This window comes from Nipponia nippon, unplaced genomic scaffold (genome assembly GCF_047370975.1).
Source record: "Nipponia nippon isolate SJK-2023a ecotype South Korea unplaced genomic scaffold, ASM4737097v1 scaffold_2, whole genome shotgun sequence".
Taxonomy (NCBI): domain Eukaryota; kingdom Metazoa; phylum Chordata; class Aves; order Pelecaniformes; family Threskiornithidae; genus Nipponia; species Nipponia nippon.
Genome location: NW_028262336.1, coordinates 97,281,511 through 97,308,874, shown reverse-complemented (window position 1 = coordinate 97,308,874; position 27,364 = coordinate 97,281,511). Strand labels below are relative to the sequence as shown.

General features: G+C 38.4%; 1 protein-coding gene across 1 annotated transcript; it reads left to right on the top strand.

Annotated features, from left to right (window-relative positions):
* The first annotated feature begins 112 nt into the window (after nucleotides 1-112).
* SUGT1 (SGT1 assembly cochaperone of MIS12 kinetochore complex) lies at nucleotides 113-27,364 on the top strand. Its single transcript, XM_087755972.1, has 13 exons — nucleotides 113-280; nucleotides 376-421; nucleotides 4,274-4,364; nucleotides 4,959-5,028; nucleotides 5,382-5,452; nucleotides 10,272-10,325; nucleotides 12,079-12,095; nucleotides 13,142-13,176; nucleotides 13,798-13,894; nucleotides 14,925-15,032; nucleotides 25,050-25,140; nucleotides 25,979-26,160; nucleotides 26,816-27,364. Exons 1-13 carry the CDS (start codon nucleotides 252-254, stop codon nucleotides 26,915-26,917), a joined length of 993 nt encoding a protein of 330 aa, XP_087612098.1. The 5' UTR covers nucleotides 113-251; the 3' UTR covers nucleotides 26,918-27,364.

Below are 27,364 nucleotides of genomic sequence, written 5' to 3'. Positions count from 1 at the left end.
GAGGAAGAGGCGGGCGGAAAGGGCCTGCGGGCCCCTCTGGCAGGGCCGGTCCGCCGGCTCTATGGCAGGGGGAGGAGGCGCGCTCGCCTCGGTGGCCACGGCCGCCCCGCCTCGCCCGGGGAGGCGCGGGAGGAGCTTGCGGGGCCGGTTGGCCCCTCCGCCTCCCGTCAAGCCTTGCGCGGCTGCGGCCTTGGGGTTTGGTGCGCGGGTGCCTCCGCGACTCCAGAAGTTTCCCGGGGGCGGCGGGCGGCATGGCGGCGGCGGGAGCGGCTCCTCCGCGGTGAGCCCCATTCCCCGCTGCCCCTGCCTCCCCGCCCCGCGTCCCTTCCGCCCGCCCCCGCCTCGCCCCCTTACGCCCTTGTGTTTCCTCGGCAGGTTCTCGGACGGGGACGTCGACCGGGACCCGGGGGCAGCGGCGCAGGTGAGGGCCGGGGGCTGGGCGGGCCGGGCCTGGCCTTGCCCCCCGGGTGTCCGAAGTTTGCCGGCCTGCCGAGCCGTGGGTGCCGGGAGCCGCGGCTGGCGGCGCGCCGGGCCGCTGGTAGGGGCGAGGGGACCGGCTGAAGCGAGCGGGGGGCCGGCAGAGCTTCCCCGGGAAACCTCCCGCCTGGGGGGCCTGGCCGCAGGGGATCCAGCGCAGCTCTGTCAGCGTGCTGGTGCTACCTGTGCTGCAGAGGAGGGGACAAAAACCCAAACAAACCAACCAACTTTCTCGTCCGTGTAGGTAGATGGTAGTTCAAATAACTCAATCGGTTGCGATTTGGGGTTAAAAAAGCCCTGGGCTTATTGGAGAAATGTGTTCAACCTTGATTAGTTTTTATTTTGCCTTGATCTGTTTTTTCCCTCTTTCTGTATTTTGTGGGGACGAGAACTGATTTTCATTTCATCTTGACATAAGAAATAAATTTTTTACAGTGAGAACAATCATTCACTGCAACAACCTCCCCAGGGACAGGGTAGAGTCCTCGTCACTGGAGGTTTTTGAAGACACGGCTGGACAGGGTGCTAGGTGACCTCATCCAGGAAAGGTTGGACCAGATGATCTTCCGAGGTCGTTTCCAACCTGGCCTGTTCTGATCCTATGATGTTACCCATTAACATGTATTACTGTGCTTTCAAAGGTTATTTTTACTTAAAACAGAGGGTTACTGAGAAGACAGAACTGGCGAGTGGATAAATATTTCTATTTAACATACTTGGAAGGGGAGAGGATGTAAATGGTTAGTTCTGCTTGAATAGAGTAGGTGGCAGAAGCATAAGATGATGCTGAATTATCTTTCCATAATGGTGAAGCTAAATTTTACAGTTTTTTGGGATTTAGGCAGTAGCTTGTAAAAGTTTTTTCAGACGATAAATGACACCTAAAAAGCAATTTGCAAATATATTTGGCATAGTAAAACCAATTTAAGATCTAAAAAAAAAAGGTAAGTTTCCCATTGTGGGGAAAAAAACCCCAACCAACAAACAAACAAAAAAAACCCCAACACCAAAAGGTCCTTGGAAGTACGAAAGAATACTATCAGAATATGCATTTGGTTTTGGTTTTGGTTTTGTTTTTTTTTTTTTGCCTGTATTAACATAGTTGCTTTGCTTTTCTAGGTTGTATTTCGGTTCTTTGTACCTTCAGTGCTTCAAAACAATATGTAACACATTCTATAGGCATTATCTAATGTCTGATACAGTAATACTAGTGTCATTTTTATAGCCTTTTTTAAAAGTACTAAATTGAGTAGGCAGATTGTGCTCAATCATCTCTGAACTGCTAAGTCCCATAGTGCAGTGCAGCATTTTGCTGACTTGGAAGCTTGGGTCTACAGGTAGTGTACCATGTTTGCATGATCTTAGGTGTGGCCTTTTAGCTCCGGTACTTAATATTTCTAATCTGGGACGTGATACCCTATAAATGGTGCTGTGTAATGTTTCCACACCTGACTAGACTTGTGTCCAGTTGGCACGGCATTTCTGCACTGTGTCCCCAGGACTTTTGATTCCTTTAACTCGCAGAGAGCATGCTTTGGCTTTCTGCACCTGGATCTGATACAACTGAAAGGTCATCATCCATCTTTAAATACTGTCTGAATGATAAAGCTGTGAACTCTTTAATGACTTTATCATTTTAAGATGAAAAAAATAGTTTACTGTGTGGAATAAGGATGTTTTTTCTATTTGCTTTTATTTATAAAATGCTCTGCAGTGTGAGCCTTGATGATTTAGGAGAGAATCAGAACTGTATGTTAAAACTAACTGCTGAAACAAACATTCATTGACCTTGTTTTGGTGAGGTGGTTTGCCAAATGAGAAGCAAGGGTGGTGACCCTCTGAAATTCACGCATGAATGATTCAGGAGACCGAAAGCACCTTTAATTCATACAAACCCTTATCATGAGCATGGAGGGACTTGAAAGATCGCAAAGTATTTAGACATAGATTTGCAACCTGGTTGCATGGTAAGGGTGTTTAGAGTAAAAATATGTAGAAAGCACATACCTGAGTGTTTGTGAGGACAAGGTCTAAGCTTGTTCTAAGTAACTGTTGCTGATGTCCATGATCTGGAGTTCCCAGCGCTAGTTGAGTATTTCCCAGCTGCCACTTGGCTGTCTTCTCAAATAGCTGTGTTATAGGAGTAACTTCTTTTGGGGTGTGTCTGCATCTGAATGCGATGTGACAACTTACTGACAAAAAGCCAACGAAGAGATGAGTTTCACATTGTCGAGATGCTTGGGTTTGGTTTTCTTTTTTTTTTTTTTTTTTTTTTTTTCCCCGCTTGCCTGGGGTGAGGGCTAGTTCTGTAGGCGAATCCGTTCCTATGTGTGTGCTGGTTCTAATCAGTGCTTCTGTCATCAGCATAAATCACAGGAAATGATGTTTGGAGCGAGAAGTGATCTGTCACAGAAGTGACTCTGCTTGTGAAGTGCCTGTAACGTTCAGTGTCAGACCCCACTTGGTTTTGAGGATCAAAAGCTGTCTCTCAGCATAATATGCACCTATTTTAATATGTGCGTTACCTCTTGTTCCTCCCATGTGGAATACCTATAGCCATGAATATTTCTGTAATATCTGCTTTTGCATGGCTTTAAATCTTATGGGGGCATCTGTATCATTTGATCAAGTATTGCTTGGTACAACTGTATACTGACTGCCACTTTCTTTAGAGACCCTGAAGGTTTTAGAATTGTATGCTATACCTGTTTGTATCTTATGCTGATAAGGTGCTACTGCTAAAAGAAGCTGTTGTGGCCACTTAACTCCTAGTTGGTGTAAGCGTTTTATGTGACAGCTGTGAAACAGAGCAAGGTACCAATCTGAATTAAAACTAAGACAGGTCCTTCTGCTCTTTTTCTCTGGCTTGGTGGGACAGTGTTTTGGCAGCTGTACTGTACTAATATTCATACAGGTTTGAAGCCTGTATCTTAGCCACCCTCATGCTTGCTAAATTCTGAGTAGGAGTCCAGTCAACTTAGCAAAGAGAGTTACTGTACTTAGTGATGTACTGTAGTGGCTTTGGAAGACCTACAATCTTCTAGCAAAGAGAAGAACTTACCTCGCTAATAAGGGGAGAATTGGAGATGCTCTTTCCAGGTGTGTGCATCGAGTCATTGTGATTTTATTCTGTTGTGCGAAAGTCATAAACTTTTCTCATAGCAAGCATAATATAATTGTTTCAATCTGTATACCCAGTGATTTCCCTAACAAGGGGCTGCTTTATGCTTATTTCCGTTGTGCAGCAATATTTCCTGCGAGCCCTGTGCTGCATAAGTCTTTGGTTCTCCTGCTTTTGTGCTCAGCATAAATCGGAACAATCTCCTATGCTCAATAATACCATGTAATGTGGTATGTTTCATTACGTGTTACAATGCTTTGGGCATGTTATCCCCACAGCAGCATTTTGGCATACTGCATTTTGATTTCCAAATTCCTGATACAGCAGTGCTTCCTCAAATCCAGCAGACCTGTATATAAATATGCCGAGAATTGCAGGAAGGTCTTTGGAATATAGAGGATCACCTGTGCATCAGACTTCATGTTTAAGGCATTTGAAAGTCCTGTTTCCTTCTCAGTAAGAAACAGGCTCCTTGAATTTGTTATAATTGTCAGGTTCCTTGTACTTCAAGCTCTGATGTTTAAGCTTTGTGAATGAGAACTGAGCAACAGCTAAACATTCATGCTGGTTCAGGATATTTTCTCCTGAAATGTCTCTTATTTGACAGAGTTTGGTATTGTATTTTTATGGGGACTTTTGAGGTGCTATTTCATGTTTTCCTATGTGTCTTTACAGGAACTGACAGCAGCTTTGGAGAAGAATCCAGATGATGCCGAATATTATTGTCAACGAGCTTATGCTCATATTCTTCTACAGAAATATGCTGGTAACATCTTCAGACAACACAGAATCCTCTTACAAGTGTATTATGACACATTCTTTACAGAAGATGTCTTCAATCTGCAGCCAAATATAGTAATAACAGAAAGTGTTATCTGTAACTTAATATGCTTCTTCTACAGCTACAGTTAGGGTATAATTTCATAGTTTTCTTTGTCTTTGATTTGTTTCTGAAAAACTTCCAATGAATTGGGCACTCTGCAGTCCCAGCTTTCCATTTTATTTTAGCCTAGTATTATCTTGGCAGCTTTTTTTTTTTTTTTTTAAGCAGACTTCTTAGGCAGATTTTAAACTTCGTGTTGTAAGCATCTTCCATCTTTATGTTTTTGGCAGAGACTGAATCGTGTCATGGTAGGAATGTGATAACTGAGTAATGCTTGGGAAAAAGATTAACTGAATAACTAAAGATGGTTCATCCATAACAGTTGTGGCTAGATTTAATTCAAACAGTGTGATTTGTGTGCAAGCTAAGAAAACTAACATAGTACACCTTAAAAAATTTTCACTATTGAAAGAATCACAGTTCACTGCATTTTATAACACATTATTATGTTCTCGCCCTTAAACTCATCTCCAACAGATGCGGTTGCAGATGCAAACAAGTCCCTAGAACTCAACCCCAGTAATGCTGTAGCGCTCCTTAGAAAAGGGTATGTATCATATATTGTGCTTTGGGAATATTGTGATAATCTGTAGACCAATACTAGTGTTCGGATTATGGCTCTGTACAAACTTTTTGCAACACTACGAATGAATGAACTTAATGCCGTACTGCTTATAACCCATCCATAATAAAGCTGTGGTTATAAGAAGCAATTGAGTTGGGGGTGACTATCTTAACATTCTAGCCATTTCAAAAACACACCTCTTGGGCAATTTAAATTCTTAACATGTGTAATTTTAACCAATATAGTGTGTAAACTAAGGATATTGTGATCTTCAGAATGTGGATTAGATTAAAAAGTAATTACTGTTTCCTTGTCTTTTTCTTTGTTCATGTCAGGTTAGGTGAATATCATATTAAAAACTATGCATCTGCTTTAGAGTCTTTCAGAGAGGGACAGAGGTTGGACAGTAAGTATTAAAATTTCTTGTGTGCACAGCCCTCCTTTACTAATGAGAAAAAAACTTTTTTAATGTGTTAGTAAGGCTTGCTTTTTTTTTGTTTTGTTTTTTAAAAAAGGCTAATGAGTTAGGTACCTGACTTGAGATGTCTGGCTTTTGGGAAGGTTTGTGCAATCACTGCATGAAAGTGTAAAACTGCTTAAAAATGTGTATGAAAATTCTCAGCAAGTACTAGATGACTTTAATTTTTTTTTTTTTTGCTTTATAAAATGGGAGGGTGTTTTCCTGCTTCCTGGAGGTCTTATGAATAAGTGGTCGCAATGGTGTGGCATTATGTGTCGTAGAAACGTTTCTGAACAGAACAGGCTCCTTACACGTAGTTGGAGTTTCTTAGTTGTTAAACCATTTGATAGACTAGTCTTTAGAAAGAACATGCAACTTGATGGGTATTCAAACAGACAAAATGAATTTTTATCTCACATTAGATATCACTTAATTACAGAAGCATGTTTTCTATCTATCTTTTTTCTTAAGCTCTTGGCTTCCTGGCTGGATTTGCACATGTTTTAGTTTGGGGAGAATCAGAGCCTTTTTTAAAAATCTGAATTTCTTCTAGAAGCAGGAAAGGAGTAGTTCAATACAGAAAGCTTTGGTAGAAGGCGTTGGGAAGCATACAACACAGCAGTTGCAAGATGGTTGTAACTCCTTTCTCTTCCCTCCTATACCCCGTTCAAAACAAAACCCTCCCCTCATTCCGTTCCCTCCTTCCCAATAGCAGAAGAAAATGGTAAGAAAAGCACCTTGAAAGGTTGCACAGAGCAAAGTGCACTAATCTGATAAGCATTGTCATGGTCTCGGATCTTTATAGTATGTTGGCTTATCTGTTAACAGTGGCTGGGACTGAAGGTTTAGCAAAAATGTAATTGCTTTGCCTCTCCCAAATAAGCAATCTCTTCCTCTGATCTAAAACTGGAGTTTCATTGGGAGTGTGCTTGCTGGCAAGTAATTGTGCTCCCTCCCACTCTTGTGTTTGTTTAGCTTCTTCTTTCAGTGCATTAAGCCTGCAGAAAGCTACTATTTTCCAAGTATTTTCCCCCTAGATTAATGTGTTGAAATGGAGCGATGAAGGGTCTGAATGCTGAAGCCAACAGAAGTGAAGCAGCAAAGCAGTGTTGAGGCCGTGGTAATGGTCATGGAAGGGGGATGTTATGTCTGGAATAGGAGTTAAAATATAAGAAATTTCCTGAAGTTCTTTCAGTTTTGGTAGTTTGGATAACTAGGTAGTCTCCACTGGTTTGTATGCTAGAAAGACTAGAAAAACTTTGCAGTCTAGCCAAGTTCTCTATTTAGTATCTTCCTGTGAAAGGAAATGATTCCTTCCAGTTACTTCTGTAGCTTTCCTTACTTGATAGGTAACTTTTCGTGCCTCTCCAAACTCCTAACTCCTGAATTTAATTGAATGATTAATCTATGTTTTTTCATATTCTTGCCCCTCCCTAAGCAACCACTATGAATTTGAGGCTTTTCATCTGCATGGTTTTTGTCACTTTTCTAGTTTGTCAGTTGGAGTTATTCAAAATACAGATTATACACAAAATCTCCTCAGGCCAGAGCATCACTTTTTTCATTCTGTTTAACCTCACATCCTGCTTATGTTGTAGGGTGCAACAACACACAGAGCTGCAGATATCTTTTTAGATAAGTCAGTGAATACCAGGACCCTCTTAGCTAATTCAGAATCCCTGAAATATAGCACAACCTTTTCCTGTGTTGAATTCCTTGACTTCTACCTGTTTGAATTTAATTTGCCATTGTTTTGCTGCTTACCCAGTTGAAGTGTTTCTGAAGCTTCCCGGTCCTTCCTGATTACTCTCTCATCTGAAGATTGCTTCTGCTGTGCTTCCCATCTCTCGTGACAAAATTCTGTGACCCACTGTGAGATGAGGAATCTCCTGAAGGCCTTTTTAAAAATACAGATTTTTAGTTGGTTCTCTTCCATATATTACCTAATTTGCTGGCAGGTTTATGTCAGTAACAGAATTTGCCTTTGCAGTTCTGTGGAATGTTTGATGGATCCCAGGTAAAAACAATAGTGAGCAGAAGCATTTTGGCAAAACAATCAACTTCCAGTTAAATGCAGCTAGTGCAAAACGAACAAAGCGCAGAGGGAAAATTGGCCACATACCGCTAAGCAGGTGATAAAGAGAGAAGACTTCAGCTGCTCCTGCCTCAGGGAGGATTGCTGTGGCGGGGAATTCCTTGCTGGCAAGGCTGGCTTCTTTGCCACGCAAGGGGGCAGAAGTACACCGGTACGCGTTTCTGTTCCTTGCTGATGTAAGGGCTGTTTTAAATCTTAATCTGGAATGCTAACGAGGATGAGCTTCCTACTTGTGCTCATTACTGGTAGGACTGACAGGCCCCGGGGTACTACAGCAAGCTTCCCATTGCCCACCTACAGTGATATCTAAATAGGTCTTGACGTGATGAATTGTTGAATGTGCAATGTTTCTTTATTTTATAAAATAACATTAGGAAGCAAGATTTCTTTGACTCAACCATGAGACTAGATGCATGTGGATTTTTTGAGTTCATTAATTTGCCTGAGATTGAAAAAGCAAGTGTGATCTGTTACTCTTCAGTGTGTTATGTGGATTTAGGACAATTATACTCAAAATTTCTTGTTTTTTTTCTGTGACTACCTAATGAATTTAGTAAAGGTGGAATGTGTCAACTTTTTAAAGAAACATCTTAGTAGGTACTTCTCTTGTATTCTAAGAGTTAGTAGATTTTTCAGTACGCAAAGACCCAGTTAGGTTTTCTGAAGTAGGAAGTTATTAACAGAAGTTGTTCTAAGTTCTTTGGGAGGATAATGCAATTGTAGAGCACCAAAAAAATGTCTTTTGCCTCAAATTAAAAAAATGTGCTGGGATGCAGGGAAAGAGGCAGTGGTTGGTGAGGGGGATTTTCTAGGAAAACAGGGCAGATAACACTGGACCTGTCTTTTAAAGTTTGTGTTGCATAGCAGTCTTGTCATAGGCCATAGTTAAAAAGAGAATTCCTCACCTGCTGCTGAAAGTCAGAGGCTGGATCAGTGGAGACTTGACTCAGTTTCTCTTTGCTTAGACTCCTGAACTCATTTCCCTTTTGATTAATAAACTTTGTTCCTGGCTGCAAGACCTGGAAATCTTTTTAGGGTATGGGTGCTAAGTTTTAAAATTATAGATTAATTTAGGTTGCAGGGGAGCTCTGGAGTTCATCTAATTCTATGCCCTGGCCAAAAGCAGTATTCACTTTGAACTTGCCTGTGTTTGCTCAGGTCCTTCTACTGTTGATTTCCAAGTATCTGCAAGGCTAAAGAATCCACAGCCTCTTTGGGCAACCTGCTCCAGTGTTTGACCACTCTTCTAGTAAAGAATTTTCCTTATCTAATCAGAGCCTACTTTGCTGCATCTTGGGTCCTTTGCCTCGCTTCCTTTCCCCATGTACTTCTGAGGACAGTCCGCAGTCAGTCATCTGAATACCTTAAGTGTACATTAGGTAATTGAAGTCAGCCCTTGGATCCCCCAACATAACCCTCTGACAGTTAATTTTGGAGAATTCTATCTGAAAGTAGGTGTCGTCTTTTCAGGATTTGCTAGGAATATAGAAAACGGCAATCAGTGATTGACTGTATTGTAATGTCAAGACAGCCATATTGTTATTTGCATTTTTATCTTTTCCTAACAGCAGCTGAGAGGTTACATGAATGTTATGTAGTTTAAAATTTATATACCTTTTAAGATGACTGGTGGGGATGGCAGAAGAAAAGGGAAGAGGAAATGGCTTGAGAAATGGGGTAGCAATTTTAAGACCGCAGGCACACCTTAAAATTTACGTACATTTTATATTTGAAGGGGTTGGGGTGAATACTTTGCATACCTGCAGTGGAGTCACACGTGGTGTTACATGTGTGTGTGCTGGGAAAGCTTTTGTCGAGCCTCTTCAAGCCTTCTGCTGCATAGGTGGCTGTGTGAACTCCCTCAGTGTGAATTCTCTATTGTAAAAAGATAAAAAGTTTAGTTAGTCCTAGTAGTTGGTCAGTAACGTTGCCACTTTTTTACTTTCCTGACTGTGAAAGATTTTTCTGGGAATTTTGTTGAAATAAGATGATTACTCTGTCATTGCACTGCTACCTTTTGAGCTAATTTCCAGTGAATTTATTTCTATCTGGGGAGCTTGCTCTGTAGAATATTAAGGCCTTACCAAACTTTTCTGTGATTTTGATTCATAGAGTGGAATTGGCACCTATGTATTCCTAACATCCCTGAAACTTCAGATGTGTTTGTAGAGTTTGTGTGAAACCACCAGGAGAAAATACTTGATGTTTGTGAAAACTTGTGCAACTTTGGGTTGTCCTCGGAACAGACTGTCTCTCCTGATGTTTGTCTAGAGAGGAAGAATGTGACTGAGTGTTTGAAAAAATAATTTTAAGAATAATGGAAAAATGTGTAAAACTGTACTTCCTGCTTTCCAAACAGTTATATAGAGGTTGAGCAGACTGGAAAGCAATAGTGTATTTGGGTCAGTTCAGACAAAATCTAGTGTCCTACAAATTAATTTGAAGTTAATTAAATATAACAGAGTTAAATAGTAGAGTTGTATAAAAATACTTAAAGCTGAACTGGAATGACAGGCTACAAGAAGACACTAAGCAATAATACCATGTTTTAGTTAATTGATGTGAGTTTGGGATGAATTTGTTCCAATTGGCAGTTGTGAGGAATTGTTCTTAATGCAATACATGTAGTGCTTGAAGAGTTTTAATGTTACTGTGTTTGATCTCTCCTAGATGTAGATGATACCTTTACTATTTGGATTAAAAGATGTGAGGAAACACTAAACGGTAAGAGAAACCACATTTACTTGATAAGGGATTTGATATGCCCTGTGCTTTGAAGCTGTGTCATGTTTTTCAAAGATTTACAGCATATTTCTTATTTAGAACAAAATAAATTTTTGTTTTAAAAAAGTCACTTTTTCCTATCTCTTGTTTCTCTCGAAGTATACATCCTGAACACTTCTATACCTGAAAGGTTTAGAGGAACATTAATATTGGGTGTTTAATGTAATAATTAGCTGTGACAGAGGAATACCTATTTAAAGTTCAGACAATCATAATTAATTTTAACTCTCATATACAGCTGCTAGCTAATTTTAACTGTGGAAGCATGTGTCAACTTGCTTTGTAAAAACAGCATCAAAATCAGTTTTCAGGTCTTCCAGAATGTAAAGTTGGAAAGAGGGGTGGAAATTTGGGGATTTTACTCTGATTCCATGTGGAGAGTGCTTTAGTCAGGTGCTAATTGTTGCTCTGGTGTCTTACCCGTGGTAGTCAGTGAGTGTGGTTTCCTTCCATACCCTCCTACAAACTGACACCCCCAGCAATGAATTCATCCACTGCGCTTGTAATGGAATAGAATAACTGATGTAGTTTTTTCCTTCATTTCTTGTGACTTCCTCCCTCTTCGTGGTGTACACTGGAGGATGGGGCAGTAGAAATAATACAAGTTCATGTCAACCTGTTGACTGAAAACCAAATAGAGGAGAACCTTTTTGTGTTGTATAGGAATGAACAAGTGTCTGCTTCGTGATACACTTTTGCCAGGTTTATTTTTATTCGGAGAAATCAGATTAGTGATTGGTGTGCACGGTCTTATTTGCAAAGAATTATCTTGGGTGACAACTTTTTCTGCTGTCTCAAGGAAGGAGGTTATAATACACATTTTTCTCTAATGTCATAATTACTTTTTGCAGTGTTTTGTCTGGTTCAACTCAGTTGTCCTGTTTTATCTTAATATTCATCCTTGTCTTTTCTTTTTTGAGCCATTATCTTAATTCTCTGATACTCCAGAAAAACAAACAAACAAACAAAGAAAACAAAAAAGAAAACAAACAAACAACCCCAAAACCTCTGATTTCTTAATTCTAACTTAATATTCTTCTTTTATTAATCTTTATCTTTTTTTAGCAGCATGCGTTATAAAGAAGCAAAGGGAAAGTTTTTTTGTTACTTTTCAAACATATTTAATCTGAAATATTTTAGGAAAAAATATTTAGAAGAGGAAATACTGAGCTATAGTTGAGATCCAAGTATGACAGTATATTTAAAGTCATGTAAGTGAATTTTTCTGCTGGGTTTCCCTCTCATTCCCCAATGATGTTTGTCTAGCATGAGATACAGATTTGATGAGAACTTTGTGCTGTTCCTATAGATGGATGATAAACCTAGTACAGACTTACGGGAAGTAATTTTTTTAAAACTTCTGTTTGCCGTGATGTTGCTTGCATTAAAAAAGGGCCATATAGGTTTCTGATAAACAAGGAAAGTAATGGAAAGTTTGTTCCTTCTGTTAATCAGAACATGCTTCGTATTACAGCTGTTCCTTTGCACAAGTTGCTGATTGAAGTCTGATTAAAAAGTAGAGTGTCATAAAAGCAAAATACTAGAGGTAGAACTGGCATGTTTTTAGCTTTTCTACTGTTGAGACTGGAACAAATGCAGAATGTCTGGACTAACTGAAGAAAGCTAGAATAAGTGTATGCCTTGTAAGTTCAATATGTCTTTTTCTGAAAGTACAACTTTTTTCTTTCTGCAGCATCACAGACAGAAGTGGTAAGGTGTTTTTCTTAACATGTTTCCTGTTTTGATTTCTTTGTTAAGCTAGAGCATACTTTTAGGCTTCACTGCCGCCTTACAACTTCCAGGCTTTAAAAATTATCTTTTCTATTGCATGCAGTTCTGAAGGATTTAACTTTTCTTCTAAACATGTGTTCTTTTATTTGAGACCGAGGTTGCAAAATTTGAACCCTGAAAACTCTTAGGAATGGCATACAAATCTGGCAATTACTGTGCGCTCATTAAAGTAAATGTTAACTTTGTTGCTTGCAGTCTGTGGCCTAATTCTACAGATCAACCAGCTCATCTTGTCAATACTAACTTGCTTGTGACTGCTAGGAAGTAACTTTTTTCCAGTAGCTTGCAAGTAGTTTGTGTGGACTTTTTTTCTGCTGTAACTTCTTCAGCTTTCAGTTGCCTTTTTTCTTTTTTTTTTTTTTTAATTGGAACTTTTCAGAAAAAATGTTGAAATTGATACTCCCCCCCTTTTTTTTTGAGACAAAAATGGGAATTTGCATTGGGTGTTCTGCTCCCTCTTTCATAGTTACTTCCATTTTTTACATTTTAAGAATAGGATAGAGGAGGAGAGCGTAAAGAAAACGTGGTGGGTGTATGTAAAGACAAATCTTACAGTTAAAAGGTTTTTATATTTAATAGTTATACCCTAAGCTCTCAGATCTGTTGCAGGTTTCCTTCATGACTCCTAGATTAGCAACATAGCCACTGTGTGTCTTTCAGGTATACTTCTTATCCGGGAACAAATGAGTTAAAGCTGAGCTTACTGCTATTTAGAAAATGTCTGACCAATATATTCTAAGTTAGACTGACATATTTAATGTAAATGGAAACTTTTTAATTCTTAATCTGGCAGAAATGGCTAGGAGAACAGTGAAGAGCTTCACCTGTAAGTTATTGCACATACATAAATCAAGAAAAGGGGAGCAGTCGGTATGAAAATTATTTGTGTCTTTGAAAAGTACTTTGTGGTCTGTTTTCACTTACACTGATGTAATTTTCTTTCCAATGGAATGTGCTTCAACTAGAATACACAGCAGCAGCCTCTGACACCAAAGATCAAGTAAGTTGACTTTAGCTTTACTGTGAGAATTAAAATAATTGACATAACTGTTCTTTGACTTGGGGATTGGAGAAGCAAGATAATGACTGGAGAAATTCTTTTTTGGTAACTTTAAAACATGGCGGTCTAAGTGAAGTGTTTCTCAAACAGTGTCCTCGCTTCTGTTCAGACTGAATTGTACTTCCAGGAGATTATGCCTCACTGGGAGAGTGGGGAATGGAGTAAGCATTCTGGCTTCTGTTTCTGGTTCTTGGGCTGAGCTTAATTCAAAGACTGCCCCATTGTGCCCAGTATAGGTAATGTTTCTGAGAGGCTTTTAAGACCCTGAACTAAAAGTGCCATTTGATTTATAGAAGGCAAACGATATTATGAATTGGTTAAGAAAGTGACCTGATTTTGTTATGCTTCTTGATTAAAAATCATTCTTTGTTCTTTAGCTACTTATCTTGTCAGTTCTGCAGCTGCTCTGTTAGAGGAAGGGGAAGAAATCTAATTTTGTATGTCTTCTCTCCCCTGTGAAACTACACAATGTACTGTTTCAGCTTTTGGTATTGTTCTGTACATCTCTTTGCAGTCAGTTTTAAACTCTCTCTCTTTTTTTTTTTCTTTTTTTTTTTTTAGATATGACTGGTACCAAACAGAATCTCAAGTAATTGTGACTGTAATGATCAAGAATGCGCAGAAGGATGATGTCAGTGTGCAGTTCTCAGAGAAAGAGGTGACTTGTTTATTGATACACATCTCTAGATTCCCTAAGATGTAGCAATTAAACCAATGAATGTTATCTGCTGCAATAGCATGAAAAAATGGTACAAGAGGTCTTCTGTCTGAGGTTTTTATGTATAGCTATGCTGTAGATATGGGTATGCTAAATCAAGTGAACCTTGCCACAGCAGCGTCCATAGGATTTATACACAAGTGACAGTGTAGTGTATGTTCTGCAAAGGGAACATCTGTTTTTCAGATGCCTGTGTGTTTGGAGGGGTGGGGGAGCAAGTGATCTGGACATTTGAGTATGGATGCATCTGGAGTGGGAATGGATAGAGGCAAAGTATTCTAAAAATAGGTATGAATGAGTAATATCTTGCTTTAAGACAATTACAGAAAAAGAATGAATGTTGGTGGGTGGGTTTTTCTTAGCTTGGGCATTACTAAAATTGTTAATGGCAGCAAAATATATATTTAAAGGAAGTGCAGCAATCTCTTTACTGTAATACCATATGCGGTACCGATGATGTTCATGTTTAATTTAGCTGAGAATATTGAAGAGTTAGGTTCTTGTTCTCCACTAAGTTGCTACTTTGCAAACTACCAGAAGTACCTGGTTGTTACTCTCTGCTTTAGATTGTTAAAATTGTGTGAGTGCTTGCCATGTAGTTTGCGTGTATTAGAAGGGAAGTTGCAAATTGTTTTCATATTCCATTATTAATGTGTTGATACTTCCTTTGCCATATAATTCTTTCCTCAAAGAATGCAGATCAAGCTGACAAGATAATAGGCTTTTTGAGTACTTGCTCGCTAAGAATTGAAATCTGCTGTTCATTTTCTAGTGTACCATAGAAACACCTTGTTCAATAATGCAGTAGTGTAATGGCGTCGTCTGAAATTCTGACGCCTGATGCTTTAAGTGCCCTAGTGAAGGGTCATTAATTTAATCACTTAATCTTGGTGCCAAATGACAATCCTTTACTTGGAAATGGAAATCTGCTCTCAAAGATGACCGGAGATGTGTTTTCAACTGTTAACAGATGAATGCATCAGTGAGACTTCCATCAGGTGAAGACTACAACTTAAAGCTTGTTCTTCTTCATTCTATAGTGCCAGAGCAAAGTACATTTAAAGTGCTTTCAACAAAGGTAAGCTTCTTAAAGTGTAAATTATTTCTTTGACTGTTCTTGACGTTGAAAATGTTTCTGCTCTATTGTCTTGTCTCTCTGCAACAGTCATAATACCTTGCTTTTCATATAGAATTGCTTTTTCTTTCTTCAAGATGCTTTTCAGCCAGTGGGTGGCTTTCTAAACTTGTGGAAATATCAGAAATAGTAATAAGATGGTGCTTACTGAAGTGCAAATGACAGTTATGTTGAGGATGCTTTTACTTGTTGCTGTAGAAAGAAGACTGGCCTTCGCACTTAGAATTCAGGTATTAGGAAAGTATGAACACCTTCTTACTAAACTTTTAGAAGCCAATGTTGCCTTGCATTGTTACCTTTGTGTGCCCAAGAAATAAAAAGTCAGACTTTGAGGATTTCAGTGTTGAAATAATTCTTTATCCTTTTGTGACCTTTTCTCGCTGGTAAAAATTAGCCATAAGGTTAATTGTTCTTGGCTTTTCAAGAGGGCGTATTCCACACTGTTCCTGGAAGTAGTACTTGCTTGGAGACCCTTGAAAATTGCATGGCATGAGAGAGAAAGCTTCTGTCTCAGCGTTTTGTTTCTTCCATGTTACAGGTATAGAAAAATAAGAAACTGACTGTGGTCTGGCATAGCATGTATATAATGGTATAATATATATAACATATATAATGGTATAATGCATAGACGGACATATGCTCTGTCCATAGAGCCAAGCCTGAACCTCTGAAGCAGAAACGTATTGTTGATTCTTTCCCTGTATTTCAGCAGTGCAGTGTACTTTATTTCAGCAGTGTACTGAGCACAGTTGAAAGGAACTTGACTTTGCCTTTCTATGCTACCGTCTCTAGCCCGGGTTAACCTCTGGAATAATCTCTAGTAGTCTAGAGCCTGGTTTAGACTGAGGTTCCTAAAGTGGTATGAAAGCTTTAGTTATGTTCATGCAGTGTCTAATTTGTAAATATTTTGCACTTGTTTCCAAATGTTACTGTTCCTATATAATTATGAGAGAATACTTTTGAGACAAAATGGGATAAGAGAGAGCACAGAAGGTGTTCTAACACCAGAAGTCAGTGCTTCAACATGTTCTTCCTCTTGCAGAAAAGAATAGTATAAGGACATCTGCGTAGACACAGTGAAGGAATACAATTTAAATGATGCCCCAGCTAATGCTGGTTCTGACCAGCAGATGGAGTCTGGCTGAAGAAAAAACTTAAAAGCACGTCTATGTTATGCATGCAAAGACTTCTTTAAAGGCTTAGAATATTTTACTTTGAAAAACATTAAGTGCTTTAGTGGAATGGTGCGGCCTTAGCGTTTGAATACTAGAAATTCAGATTTCTTTTCATAAGTTTCATGCATGTGCTTTGTTCTTATGAGCAGTATGGAAAATACGCAGTTATTACTTTGAATAAACTGTCTTATTACTTAGAACTTCTCAAACCCTTTACAAATAATTCTGTACCATTTACATGAAGTCCTTTTGTAAGGACCTGGAAAGAAAGACATAATCTCATTATCTTCCCAATTATATGAACTTTTTACTACACACTCCTACAGAAATTGTGTTTTCATGGGATAGGAGCAGATCTGTTCATATGGATTAATAATTTTGGGTAAGAATAACTGCATGTGTTCACACTGCTTTATTTTGTATTGCAGCTTTGAATGTGTGAGCCACGTTGCCATTGGCATCGTGTAGTCTTCACTGGGCAACGAAGAGTCTGGTCTTTTCCAGTTATATGAGGGAATACATGAGGAAACATAGTGGAATGTATGGGCAGGTTATGTGGTGGATAGTTCGGATTTCCTATGAACTTCATAAAACTAATAAATGTAATGGATAGAGGATGAAACAACAGAACCGTCAGATAGTAGAAAAATCCTATGTATTTTTGTAACTAAGAGAAGCTGGAGAGGGATTTCTCAGTTCTGCTTGAAATTCAGCATCCCTTGACAAACACAAAGGAATAAAGGTAAAGATGCAAATTCAGAGAGAAAATAGCCTTAATTGTATTTGCAGAATTACAAATTCTAAAATAACTGCAAAGAGCAGACAGAACTTACAGACTCTCAGGGGTCCTTTCAGGGAGTGTTAACAGTGGTGAAAAATGCAGCTGATACCTTAAGAATTGTTTCTTTCCTACCAGTGAAATAGAAATTATACCTTTCAATAAATCCATGCTGTGTCTAGTTCTGAGATACAGAGTCTCTGTTTGGAAAAGAACAGAACTAGCAAATGGTACGGAGGTAGCATAGATAGATGTTTGGAGGTGTTTGAATGGTTTCTGTATGAGCAGAACTAAATTAGTGTTCATAATCTGCAGACTTTTGACTTCAAGCTGTGAGCTAGAAGAGGTAAAACACTTGATGCTGACTCAAGAACAGCATAATGGGTGGGTAAAGTCCAGTTTTGAGATAAAATCTTCATCTCTTTCTTTATGCATCCTAGTATCGTATATTCTCTAATTGTCAACAGTTTTACAGGTGATACAGACTGCCTTTAACAGTGGCTGGATGTATAATTGCCATGCTTGAAGCCATTTCTTTACCTAATTCAGAAGTTTATTTGCTATTTAATAGATATCACTACTTGCAAATTCAGCTTTGAGTTGATTATGGTTCCTGTTCACAATTAGTCACAAGTTACTTACTCGTGGTGTTCAGCATATAATTCTGATATAAGGCCTCAATTTAATGTCCACATGAGAAAATGCTCAATACAACTATATTAAGCCCTTCTCTTGAGGGAGTTGCTATATATGCATAGCATTTTTTTCTTGTGCATGAACAGCATAGTTGATAGATCATAACTAAATCAATTGACGTTATTGGTTATCTGTCAAAGGTGTCTGACTGTAGTAATCTGATCAAGCAAAAAGTAACAGCAGCTCCAAAAAGCACCGTATAAATTTGAGATTTGTGTCTTACAGTGGAAGCTGATCTGGTCTTTGTATGTAGCATGACTTTGTACGCAATAGGTAGGATTTTGTGTATTTTGGTGGTCATCCTCAGTTGTGTTCAGGTGTCAGGTGAGGTGGGGGAAAAACTGCCACACTGAAAACTGCATGTTGCATTCAGCATTTAACAGAAGTACCCTTTAGTGGTGCTATTTGGTTTTTTTACTTCTTTCCAGAAGAGGGAGCCAAAATGTAAAGGCTGGACCAAGTTTGCTCTTTGGAAGTCGCCTGTGTGCAGTTACCGTGTAGCTCAGTGTGCGTAATATCATCGTGTTCCCTTCATAAAAGGAAAAATGCATAAAAACTTAAAATGAGTGACTGAATATATTTAAGACAAAACTAGCTGATCTGTCTCTGTCCCAAAAATATGGCAGCAAAGTAGAAATGCACAAACCGTGTAAGGATTTCTAATGTTCTGAAACAGTCCTTTGTGCACAGCCAGCCTTGCTTTCTTTTCCCTGTCCTGCTCACTCTATCAATCAGTGTATTTGGGATCCCAGGGGAATATTCTGCCATGTTCTGTTGGAAACCTGTGTAACGTGAGCAGCTTCTCTAGGTCTTCTGTTGTGCTCTAGGTGATGCTCAGGGTTTTCTTCTCCTTAGACCTAGAAGAGGAGAGTGAGGATGAGTATGTGCTTTTAGCACGTGTGCTTATGAACTGGATGGAAACTTGAGCTAGTGCTTTCTCTTTTTCTTCCCCTCTGCTCTTGCATCTACAAATAGTGTGGGGACAAATACTGTGGGTTTTCAGTTTTCAGTGGTTTGGGCTTTTTGCAAGCAATGATTTGCAGCAATTTAGAGCCATTTGAAAAAGTGATAAACAATGGTTTCTTTACCCCAGAACTGTTCCTTAATTAGAGATCAAAGTTGTGCTGCAAATAGGGGAGGTGTTAGAAATCCTCAGCCTCTTTCACAGTTGACATTTGTTACTTAATAGAGACGTCTGAGGTAGAAGCACACTCTCAACAGCTTCATGCCAAGAATATGGTAGTGTGCATCAGTGGAATGTTTCTTTTCCTCAAACCAACATTTTGCCTTGCAAACCCTGAAATACTCTGTGCAGCTTACTGGAAAAGCACACTGATGCCTGTTGCTAAATGTAAAGGAAAAGGCAAAGAGTGAAACTGTTTCACACGCTCTTGGACTGTTGTCAGAGCCTCTATTCAGAGGCAAATGTACACAAATAGATAAATGGAGGAACAGATTTATTTTAACAGAAGTTGGTTCTTACCGTTGCAGTCCGATCCTTAAAAGATACTTTCTCATTTTGGATATTTTCATTAAATTGCTTGCAGACACTTGAATGCAGACTTCCTTGCTCTCATGTACTTGTTTTCTCTGTGAGGCTTTCATGCAGATTCATATCTCCCATATATATTCTTGAGCATTTTCTGTAAATTATAAAGTGATATTTAAGATATGAGTTGGATACTTTTCTGAAATTTCTTGCATCTTTTAGGCAGGGCTAGTTGGAGCAATTTCCTGGCTAGACCATAAAGAGACCTTCCCAATGATTGGCATATTTACTTGGCTCAAAATAAGTTTGATTTTTTTTTTCTTTATGAATGCAGCTGGGTGCGGGGCAGATTTAAACTTGTTAATACTCTGAGAACTATATTTTAAACAAGCATATAAGTCAGTGCCTATGCTTTAAATAAATACATAAAGGAAAACTATGCATAAGGGTTTTTCTTTGTCTTGAGAGAAGATGGATTTAAGAACTATTGGAATAGCAATGGTTTACATTGAGGGTGCAGTGACAAAGAGCTTTAGGATACCTAAATGCTCTGTATTGCTATCTCCTTCTCTAAAATTCAAAACTTTAACAAGTGGCTGCTATGTAATATCAATGAGGTGGAAACTTTCACCTTTTTGTACTCAGTTCTCCATAGTACATAGCTGGCAAAGAAACTGAAAGGTGCCAGCTATAAATCCCTTCTGTTGCAATATATTCACTACAGAATAAATTTCTTAATTATCATTTATTTGTGGTAACACTGTAGAGTTATTTTCATCTCAGTATATTTTGTTTAAAGTTGTAGACCAAAGATACTGGAATTCAGCATATAAGCAATGTATACAGGGCCTTTGAATAACTAGTATACCAAAGCGGTATGTGCATATGATCTTAAACATAAATTTGAATAGGTCATACATTTTTAGAAGATAGTGCTATTTGGTCCTACCCTTAAATTTAGGTAACAAAATACATGAGAAGATTGCAAAATCATCTCTAAACACTTAAAATTTACAATTTAAGCAAAGCAGTCAGTAGTTCAGTAAATAACTAAGTTGTTGATTGGAAACCCTGAATTCTCGTTTTCATGTGTTTAACATAGCAAAACATCAGAATTTAAAAGGGTATTTTTTGATGCATCTCAAAATTAATGGCTGAACTACTGCTTAAGCTTTGCCAGTTCTGATTTCCTTCATCCATCTGATCAGAGCTTGACGCAAATTTGCCAGTGGTAAGTGAACTTTCCCTTAGCATGGACTGTAAAATATAAAACACAGTAGAAATTGGAAAAAAATTCTTGTAACTTGTCAGTGTACACCAGCATCTTCTGTTAGGGAGGAAGATAAAAATTCTTTCCCTTTTAATGTTTCTCAGTTAAACTGGCAATGTCTGTCCTGGAACGTAAGGTCAAGTGAAATCTAGTTCATCAAAGGTTTGGGCTTTTTAACAGTAAGCTTCTACCTAGAAAATTAATGTTGGCTAACTAGTGTTGTGTTTATCTGTAGTTAAGGGGAGATATTCTTTCTTAAAACTAGATTAAATGCTCTTTTATGGCAATTATCTTAAAGTAAAGGGTTTTTTGTGTTCTTATACTACAAATGAAAGAGTTTAGAATAGCTTCTGAGAGTTAACTTTGTGGCATTTTTTCTGATAGCTAGCACTTGAATTAAGCCGTAAACAAACTTGTCTAAATCTCTGATAGGTTTTAAAAAATCGACTACTTTTATGACTAGAAAATTCTGTGAGTAGAAACTTCTCTGTATCCTTTCACTGCAGATTTTTTTTTCTAGACGATGAATCCCCTATTCGACCCTCTTCTTGGAGGGGTTGGTTTCTCTCAAGACAGTATTTCAGACAAGTAGTGCAGGAATTACTCTGTCAAAATTCCATGTTTCTTTTCCTTTTTGCTTTGCTCACTTTGAGCCCCAAATACCAGGAACTTAAAAAAATTAAAACAGAAAGTGGATTATTTCTGCGTTGGAACTTCTCATACGTCTGGAGTACTGCATCCAGTTTTGGGCTTCCTGATGCAAGAAAGGCACTAATGTAGTGGAGCAAGTCCTAGTGGAGGGCTGCAGAGATGGTCAGGTGGCTGCACGGCATGAACTACAAGGAGAGGCTGAGGAACTAGGCTTGTCCTTAAGTGGCATGCAAACCATTTAATTTGCAATGAAATTTTCTTGTCTTTTATTCTAAAGTCGGCATGAGGCACACAGGCTTACATTTTATGAAATATAAATGTTAAATCAAAGTAGTTGGCGAAGTGTTGATGTATTTCCCTTGCCTGAAGTACTGAACTTTTTTTCAAAAGAGGGGAAAAAGCTAACGGTACTTACGTGTTAGATGTAACACGTCGTAATGATATGTTACTTGTCTGTGTGACAGCTATCAGTATCTGCTTTAAAATGTTCATTAAAATGCATTTATTGCCGTTTGTGCACATAATTGGGACTCGAAAAGTTGTTTCTCCTTAGATGAAATAAAGCTCTCAAGTTGAAGAAATATGCGCCTTCACAAGCAGAATTTTGTAGCTTTATATTTTTGGAAAATGTGGTTGAGTAATGGTATACAGCTAATGATTTCCCTGGTTTTGCTCCTGCCTGCCACTTTGCCTAATCAGTAGCTTCAATTGAAGTGGATGGAGTAGAGGTTTAATCATGTCATAACTACATTCTGTCTCAATTCTTCAGCTGTCTGTGCTTCTAGCTTGGCAGGGTTGAAATGGTTTAGATTTAAGGAATCTGCATCTTACACTGGGAATTAGTTTGCAGCATTTCCTTTTCCTTAGGGATGTTTGTCATGTAGTACCAGCTTAAGGACAGTTTCAGAGAGGAAAATCATAGAATCATTCAGGTTGGAAAAGACCCTTAAGATCATCGAGTCCAACCGTTAACCTAGCACTGCCAAGTCCACCACTAAACCATGTCCTCAAGCACCACGTCTACCCGTCTTTCAAATACCTCCAGGGATGGAGACTCAACCGCTTCCCTGGGCAGCCGTTCCAGTGCCTGAGTACCCTTTCGGTGAGGAAGTTTTTCCTAATATCCAACCTGAACCTCCCCTAGCGCAGCTTGAGGCCATTTCCTCTTGTCCTATCGCTTGTTACTTGGGGGAAGAGACCGACCCCCACCTGGCTACAGCCTCCTTTCAGGTAGTTGTAGAGAGCAATAAGGTCTCCCCTCAGCCTCCTCTTCTCCAGGCTAAACAACCCCAGCTCCCTCAGCCGCTCCTCGTAAGACTTGTGCTCTAGACCCTATGTAAGAACTAATGTAAGACCCTAATGTAAGACCTAGCAGATTAAAAAAGGAGAGGGGGATTATTGGAGCAGCAAAAGTAAAGCTCTTCCTTTTTTTCTTCTTTGTATGCATGGGCAGAGTACTCTGATGAATAGCCAGAGGTCTTTGTAAGGGTTATTTGAGGAGGGTCGTATTCTGAGAAGAAAAAAGTCCATGTTTAATAGCTCACATCAAGCATTATACTGCGTTAGAGGTCATTCTTGGTGTGGATGAAATAGTCTGTATTTGAGATACTGAAAGATAATGATGGAAAGCCTGAAGTGTAAGGGTAAGAGGAGATAGCGAAGGAAGAAACAAACAGAAGAGAAATTGAAGAGGTATAGCGTTGAGTAGTCTCAGTATCAAGCATTTGCTCTCTCTTTTTTTTTTTTAATAGGTCATATGGGGGGGACACACTGATAAGCAGAGTATAAAAACTTAAAACTAAGGCCTCCTCAACTTAAATGTGCAACTGAATTGATAATACACTTTCCTCAGGTTCAAAAGAGTTATATAGTAAGCAGAGGAGAGACAAGTTGTTTTACATTAATATTCATGTTTCAGTTGTAACTAATTAGTGCCTTTGTAAGTGGCTGATTAACTTAAAAGTTTGACTGACGAGATCCAAATCCATTGGATGATAAAAAAAAAAAAAAAAACCAAAACCGCAGCCTTACTACTTCTGGCACTCATGGAACTGCTTGTTTGTCTTATATGTAGATATACAAATATTTTGGCTTCCTTAAGCTAATCACAGAGCATTAGAGTTATGAGTGTAGGTGTTCAAAAATGAACTTTAAGGTTGTAATTTCCAAAGTGTTTTTAGAAGAATCCAGTGAAGGAACCTTTGCTGACTTCATTAGTTTTACTGAAGACTTAATCATTGGCACAGTTTGAATGCTTCTTCTGCATAGTTTCAACAGAAATCTCTGCGTCCTTACAGATTGCAATATTCAGCTGTGGACTACGGGACTTCTTTAGGGACTGTAGGTTGAGCAACTAGAGTAATACAGTATTTTATTTTTATTTGATTTTTTTTGTTCTGTGACTTTCACTATTTTAAAAACTGATACACTGATGCTTAATTTGTGACTTGTGAAGTTGTTAAAAACATTGGAAATCCAACAGACGTGGGGAGTGGGAAGTCTAATACATGTGGGTGTTGGATTTACAAACTTACTGAAACTCTCCCTTGCCTTGGAAGGGCATTCCATGCCTCATGTCTTAAACTTTCTGCTCTCATTTAGTACAAGTTAGTAGTGAAAAATAAGTATTTAAACTTGTCTAGGGAAATGGTAGCTTCCCCAGGGGGAAAAAAAATGAAAAGGAGCAATCATAATTGAATATTCTGATTCTTAAAATGCAGCATGATTGCAAACGTGGAAGCTTTGAAACTTAAATGAGCTCATTTCTTTATTTTTATAAGGTATCTCAGTCTGTTGCTTACCAGTGACTGATTTGAAGAATGGATTAAATAAAGTTCAAATTTCAGATCAACATGATGCTGTGCAAGGAGCTTGCTGTTAGGATCTCTAGGGTTGGCTTTTACAGTGGTGCCTTTGTTCTTGGGTCTGCAGGGATCCCCAGGTTATAGTGGCTTTAGGTAGAACTAAGAACTCGCTTCTGCTGAGCTGTTCCCGTATAAGGAACTGCTGAAGTTTAGCAAGCACTGATTTCAGTTAATTAATAGCATCATATGAACTTTGTGACATTTTCTTAAATGAATTTGTCGTTTGGAGTGACATTGGGCATTCCTTGTTTTGCAGACATTGTTTTGCAACTTTGTAACCAAAGGATAAGGTTAATTACGAAAAAAACATTTCAATATGGTTGTCTAACGGGATTATGTGTAGTTGTGAATAGGGCATGACATACTCCACTTAATTTTGTTTCTCCTATGATAATTGCAACCATATCCATTTTTAATTGCCAGTTTTGTCAATAAATACTAGACATTTTTCTCCATGGGAAGTGTGTGTTCACTGAGCCAAATGAATACAGCTTCTGAATTTCTCCAGTGGGAAGATCTGCATAGACCCAGGGTGTTTCTCTGGTTTGTGCACTACACATCAAGTATGAAATTTTTTGGTGGATGAAATGTAAACCTAGATAAAGTTGGATTTTGCAGTCCTTCAAAAGTACTATTTAACTGTTAGAGCTGACTGGCAAGAAAGGGATACTTGAAAGATTATACCTTGGTGCCTGGCAGTGTAGAGACATTGAGACCAATCATTACTTTTGGGATACCATAATTTACAAAAAGAATCAAGAGAATAGTAAGCAAAAGAAAGTAAGTGGTACTAAACAAAAGGGTAAAAGTCTGATACAAGAGCTATGTAGCCACATAAGAGCTTAGCTGACATGTGACTTGAAGTCGCGTAACTTCATCTTGTAAGGTAGGTAATTTTTGTTAAAATACAGGCTTCATCTTAGAGACTCTGTTTCTAAAAACACGTTTATTTTCTTACTGCCACAGACTAATTCAAGCCTATTTGGCAGAACTGTTTGCCATCTGGATTAATTTGTTCTTTGTCTTGTGTTTTGTAGGTTGAGATAAAAATGAAGAAGCCAGAGGCTGTAAGATGGGAGAAGCTGGAGGGGCAGGGAGATTCTCCTAAGTTAAAGCAATTTACACCAGGTTTGTTCTCTGAACTATTAAGTGTTAAATGGTTTATTTGTATGGAGTTACTTGCAGTTATTAATAATATTTTTTGTGTTAAATATTGTTAAAAAATCACAGCTTCATATTTACAATGAAAAGCCTAGTAGTCTTGTTCTTACTGCCAAGAATTGACAGAAAAAGTCTGCAGGGCATCACTAAAACTTAGGTATTAAATTTAGTCATAACTTCCACTAATCTGATTGATTGTTAAAAATACATGCTTGTCATTAATTCCTCTGGGCTTATCTGTTTGGTTATCTGTTTTGGTCACTGTTTTGCAGTTCTATGCATTGTTATGCTTCTACTGTTGCTTAAATAATTAAGTATTATTTACTTCTCTCTTGGAAAGTAATACTTTTGCAGTTTTTCAGGACATTAATGATCTATCTTTGAGAGAATTTGAATTTCCTGATTTATTGATTTCAGATATTTTTTGAAATTTAGCTCAAATTTTCCTATGACTCTAGGCTGCTGGCTTTTTTTTCTTGCTGTCAGCCAGTATCTCCTGCCTTGTTTTGACTTTAATTATTTGTGTTGCTGTTATCCAGGATTTTGTTGATGGATAACTAAATTATGTAACTGTGTTTACTTAAAAGTAAACTCTTGCAGCTGCTGAACGTAGTCTCTAGCATTTCTTAGTTTTCTTTATTTTTGTTTCTGCAGTGCTTGTATCAGTAAAGAAGAATCCATTTGCATTTTCAGATTCATGTTCCATTATCATCTCTGATTCACTGGATACATATATGTGTACGTGTTCTCTGCTGCTCTAAAAGTCGTGAGAAAATGCTCAGTTAACTAACACTTCTGTTTTCAGATACCCAGCACTTATATCCATCATCCTCTCACTATACAAGGAACTGGGACAAACTGGTAGTTGAAATCAAAGAAGAGGAGAAGAATGAGAAGTTAGAAGGAGATGCTGCTTTAAATAAACTCTTCCAGCAAATTTATTCAGATGGTACAGATGAAGTGAAACGTGCCATGAACAAATCGTTTGTAAGTTTTCACTCTTTTTCTCTGAAGAAATGCGTAACTCTTGCGCACTAACACAATTTACTAAGCTTTGTGTGAATCAGGAAGCCTCTAGCTACCAAACCTTGGGCCTATAATGAATGACAGTGGTTCTGTTGGAGGTACTGGTATGACAAGTCTCGCTGAAAGCTACAATGTTGTACACTAATGAATGTGACTCTTTAAATCCAAGTTTGTGCCTCAGTGAAGCTTGTGCTTTGTCACTGGTCTCTTTGTTTCAATCAGTGTTATCAAAGGAAATACAGTTTTTGGCTCATCTAGAGCTTGAAGAGTTGTCATGAGTGAAAGGATCAAATTCCTTTTAATCGTTTATATCTGGTTCCTTTTATTTGTAACCCTCATATGCAAGAACCTGACTGACCTTTAAAAAGCTTCCCGTTAATGAAGTAACATCTCATTGTGTCCAGTACTGATAAAAGTATTGTTGGGCTGAAGATTATGGAATGATGGCTTTGTCAAATTTTATTCTATATATACACAGAATTCCTGTGTAACTTGCTTCTGCATGAAGCTAAATTCTTCACCTTTCTTCAGAATTTGTTAATCTGGTTAAGAAATGTGGCTTTTGTATTAGTAGAATTCCTCTAGCAAACTAAACAAACTTTCTCTCATATTGCAGATGGAGTCTGGAGGCACAGTTCTGAGTACCAACTGGTCTGATGTTGGTAAAAGGAAGGTAGAAGTAAATCCTCCTGATGACATGGAATGGAAAAAATTCTAATTCTATTTTTAATCTTTACCATCTATGTGTTGCCATAGTCATGTACTGACCACTGTGTGTGGACATAGCATTCTTGGATTCAAAGCACTGAACGTTCCCTTGGAAACAGGAATTGTCTTCGCATTTTTGCGTGCTTTAGAAATTCCTTCACCTGCAGATGTTAAAGATATACTCAAGAGTGGAACCCTATTTTCATCATCTCTGTCTAATTTTTGGAAATTGAGTCAATCGCCGTCTAAATTTTCTACCGCCTTTATCAGCTCTACTCTTTGGGGATGGGGTGATATCTAATGGGCTGGTCAGGATTATTGCCTTATGTCAGATATTTCTGTTCCGTAACTTATTAGATCTTGGCAACTTTGGGTAAAAACACTTTTCAACAACAGTGTTAAACTTGTTTGCTCTTTAAGTCTGCTGAATAAAACTGTAAATATAACTTTTTCTATA